Source organism: Pinus tabuliformis, chromosome 9 (assembly GCF_031772625.1).
Source record: "Pinus tabuliformis cultivar Carrire ecotype Pingquan chromosome 9, CPIR1, whole genome shotgun sequence".
Lineage (NCBI taxonomy): Eukaryota > Viridiplantae > Streptophyta > Pinopsida > Pinales > Pinaceae > Pinus > Pinus tabuliformis.
In genome coordinates this window covers 1,647,643,783-1,647,647,488 of record NC_142307.1, presented here as the reverse complement: position 1 = coordinate 1,647,647,488, position 3,706 = coordinate 1,647,643,783, and the positions used below count along the sequence as shown (strand labels likewise).

The window sequence follows — 3,706 nt, the reverse complement described above, 5'->3', positions numbered from 1 at the left end:
CAAAAAATTACAAGCTACACATGCAGCATCCTCAAACTGCCAGCGCTCTTTGCACCTCTGCTTCATTTAGGTCTTTCTGAGCTTTCTTCCTACGATAAAATATTGGGCAGTCACAACTGCAATAAGGATAGGACAACAATGTAATTATAAAAGAGATACTAATTGTAAAAATTAAAAAAAAAACATCCTATTAATTAAAAACAAATGCACGATCACACAAATGTTACAAAATACATCCATAATGTAAATTTAAATCATGTTATGAAAATGTAATACTTGAAATATAGCATTCAAAAACCTTCTACAAAGAACATCTTGGTGCAGAGAGCCTTGGCACCGCTGACATTGTGTCGATAGTTTACCAAAGAGCATTTATAATTCCCTCACTGACATTGATCAAATATTAGTGTCATATGATACAAAATCTAGGTGAGAACAATAGACACAAGGCCTACTTTAAATTCTCCAAATAAAGAGTAATGGTATTAGAATACCAGCTTACCATTTGCAACTGTTTTCTAATACAATTCTGCTTCTCTTCCTTTGGAATGTGAACAAAGTGTCTGATCTTCTTTGCTGCAATGGCAACATGAAATCAGGTAACATCATGAATTTCAATATGAAGCAACCTAACCAAACATTCTTATTATAAGAAAGCTTGACAGCTTCTTACAAGGAGAGCAGGCTTGGAATCATGCGACCTCGTAGATTTTTCCACATCAAAAAGATGAACCCTAGTAGCTTTCTAAAGCGCCAAAATGAAATAATAGTTACTCTCAATTGTGCACTACTATAAGCAAGGAAACAACATGTAGGACACCCTCTACTTGTATTAACTAAATACCTGATAGGTGTTTTACAACCAATACAACTGAGTTGTTTCTTGGCAAATTTCATAATTCCACTATTTGAAGGAGTTGATATGGAAACTGCTCGTGTGTGACTACCATGAAGAAGCTCCTTGCTTGCATTCTTCAAAATGGGCTCAAATATTCTCAACAATGGCTACAGAGCAAAAACAGGCACTAATCAAGAACACTTAGCTGGAAAGAATTACTATCTATCAAGATATATTTGAAACACTGGTGAAATTTTTAAAAAGAGCATAAACTACAAATGATGATGCTTTGGTCTTTCACCTTGCTCAGTTGATTCTCCAGATAATATTGTGGATCAATAGGGATGTTATTCTCCAGTACATAAATTGGATCCTCAGATTTCTCATATGCCTGAGCCCAAGTAAACACATTAGTCATTATATCCATAATCCCTCTGTAAATTATGCCTCCAAATAAAACATAACAAAATAATTAAAATAACCATTTTTTAGTACAATATCGAGACTTATGTAGAGCACAGAAGGGGTCAATTATTACCTTGGCACATTTTGCAGCCTTTATGATGACTTATGGAACACGATCACCCACAGTTGGAGCAGTTGCAACATCCCTCTGTAAACCAGGGGCGACTTGGCTTTAAAACACGACACCAATTGAAAAAATCCAACAATGGACTCATTGTCAATAAAAAGAAAAATATTACAAGAGTCTATATATGCACTGTAGTAATGAAAATAGAGAGATAGGGTTGAAATGGAACCAGAAGGCATTGCACCATTCATTATACTTGTTCTGAGAAGTTATTTCCAGTATTTACCTTCCACATGCGCTCAGCTAGTTCCACATGTGCTGCCTTGACTGCGTAGTCATCTCCAGTCTTTGTCAGACCCTGACTCAACAAATAGATTGTTAGCACAGGCAAACAACAATGCCCTTAAGAATATGCTGATAGCCTTGATAAAGGATATGACCTGCAAACATCTGTTTCTGCCGCAGCTAAACAATAATCAATTTTTCTCAGGATGAGATTAAAAATGCAGATATATTATATATTTTCATGTTTTGATTCTCTTCAACTATATAAGAGCCTCCCTTGACACTTCTTCCTCCCATTGCTAGCAGTAAATACTGACTAAATCCCTTCCAAGTACAGAATGTAGGGAGAAATTTTGATGACGTAGGTGATTGCTATACGGGGGATCTGTTAGATATCACTAAACTAGTGAAACATTGCGTGAAAATATCACCAACCCCCACCCCTAGATTTGTCATCAACTGTTTTCTACAAATCAGCAAATGTAAAATTGATTCTCTAGAAGTTAATTTATCCAAGAAGATTGTTTGTGTACTTAAAAGGCAAATTGTATCCAAAAAGCGTGAAAGAAGAGAAGCATACCCGGCACCAAATCTAGCAACTTCACCTGCATCAATAGTTACAAAGACGTTAGTTTATGATATGTCATTTTATGAAGTCCATGTTTGGACAATTTTGACATATAATTGCAATTTTCCACAAAGTCATGAAACCCTTCTAATTTAAGTAGAAACAGAGTAAAAATTAGTAATTTGAACCAGATTTGGTATTGAAATAGATTTCCGAGAATCATTTCAAGTAAACTCACCATAGAATTGAATAAAAGCATATGGAATAAAAAAGGGGATCACCATTAGAGTAATCCACATAAGGCTCTTCAAGGGCCACCATCCGGAATGCCACGAGTCACGACATTCATGCAACTTCGTAGTTCGAACTGTTGTAAGAAACATAGCGAAATAAAATATCTGAGGTGATGTTAAGGTAAGCAGTTCAGACTCCAGAGGCCTATCGCTATGGTCCAATATTGTTGGGGAAAATAACATGCTTGACATCGCATGAAGTGCCCGAGATGCATGTGCCACTTATAGTCAAATGGCATCGATACGCGGATATGATTTTATGTAAGTTATGTTGCCATGTTTATGCATTTGAAAATTGCCAAGGCCACTTGCATGTTAAAGCCCCCAGAAATAATCTGGTTTGTAACCAATGGGTCGTTAGTTCTGCATGAAAATTTAGACCTTGATACTGATCCGGATTTACCTTCTGTGAAAGACATGATGCCACGTCAAACTTAAGAAGCTCATGACACGAAATTAGAATCTGGTATCGAACTTGTTTAAATGCCAAACAACTTGTAAGGCATATCAATTTTAAAATTGGATACAAAGCAGCCCAACCTTACTCGAAGCACACCTTCTATACCTAAGCAGTCATGGCCTCCTTGACAGCCTTTCAAATCTGTAAAAATGAATACCTCAAATTCATATATACATAACGAAGAAAACGGCATACAATGTAAATTAGGTTCATTTTCCAAAGCCAAATGTAATTACATGTATATCAAAAGAATAATAATCTAAATGGATGTAGATAAGTTAAAGAGCTATTTGAAAAATTCATGATTTTATGAGAATTCAAGTAAAGTTAAAAGTTGTAAAATCATGTGAAATGTCCCAAAGTAGGTATATAGTATATATTTCTAACACTTGAAACCAGGAATATGTAATAAGTGACTTGCTCGCAATGTAAGTCTCCTCTTCCCCATTATCATATTTTCTCCATTTCAAAAGTAACAAATGGTCAAACAAATTTGGTCATAAACATGCAGAAGGATTCATTGTTCTCACCTTAGTTATCACCAAAAGTGACAAATCCATTCTGTTCATTAACAAGTCATAAATAGTGTTCTTGGCATACTGCACTGCACCAGGTATGTCACGATCAATGATTATTTTGTGAAGGCACTATGTAACCAAGTTCTTCACTAGCAGGAAATTGTCCCTTCGCACTGTTTCAATGCCTGTTGATATGGAATATTTAAAAGATC

At 35.6% G+C, this 3,706-nt stretch overlaps 1 protein-coding gene across 1 annotated transcript; it reads right to left on the bottom strand.

The window, feature by feature from the left end:
- Positions 1–31: 31 nt before the first annotated feature.
- LOC149155173 (DNA polymerase delta catalytic subunit-like) lies at positions 32–1,256 on the bottom strand. The gene is made up of 4 exons (XM_089444335.1): positions 1,140–1,256; positions 845–1,005; positions 526–576; positions 32–116 (listed from the first exon to the last, which is right to left on the bottom strand). Exons 1-4 carry the CDS (start codon positions 1,254–1,256, stop codon positions 32–34), a joined length of 414 nt encoding a protein of 137 aa, XP_089300461.1.
- Between the last annotated feature and the right edge of the window lie 2,450 nt (positions 1,257–3,706).

Bases quoted from the DNA above. Each gene is read 5' to 3' on its own strand.
- LOC149155173 (XM_089444335.1), bottom strand. From the start codon at position 1,256: ATGACTAATGTGTTTACTTGGGCTCAGGCATATGAGAAATCTGAGGAT. The intron at 1,006-1,139 runs GTGAAAGACCAA...TTTGCTCTGTAG, and splicing joins TGGAGAATCAACTGAGCAAG to CCATTGTTGAGAATATTTGA. The intron at 577-844 runs GTATTTAGTTAA...TTGCCATTGCAG, and splicing joins GGTTGTAAAACACCTATCAG to CAAAGAAGATCAGACACTTT.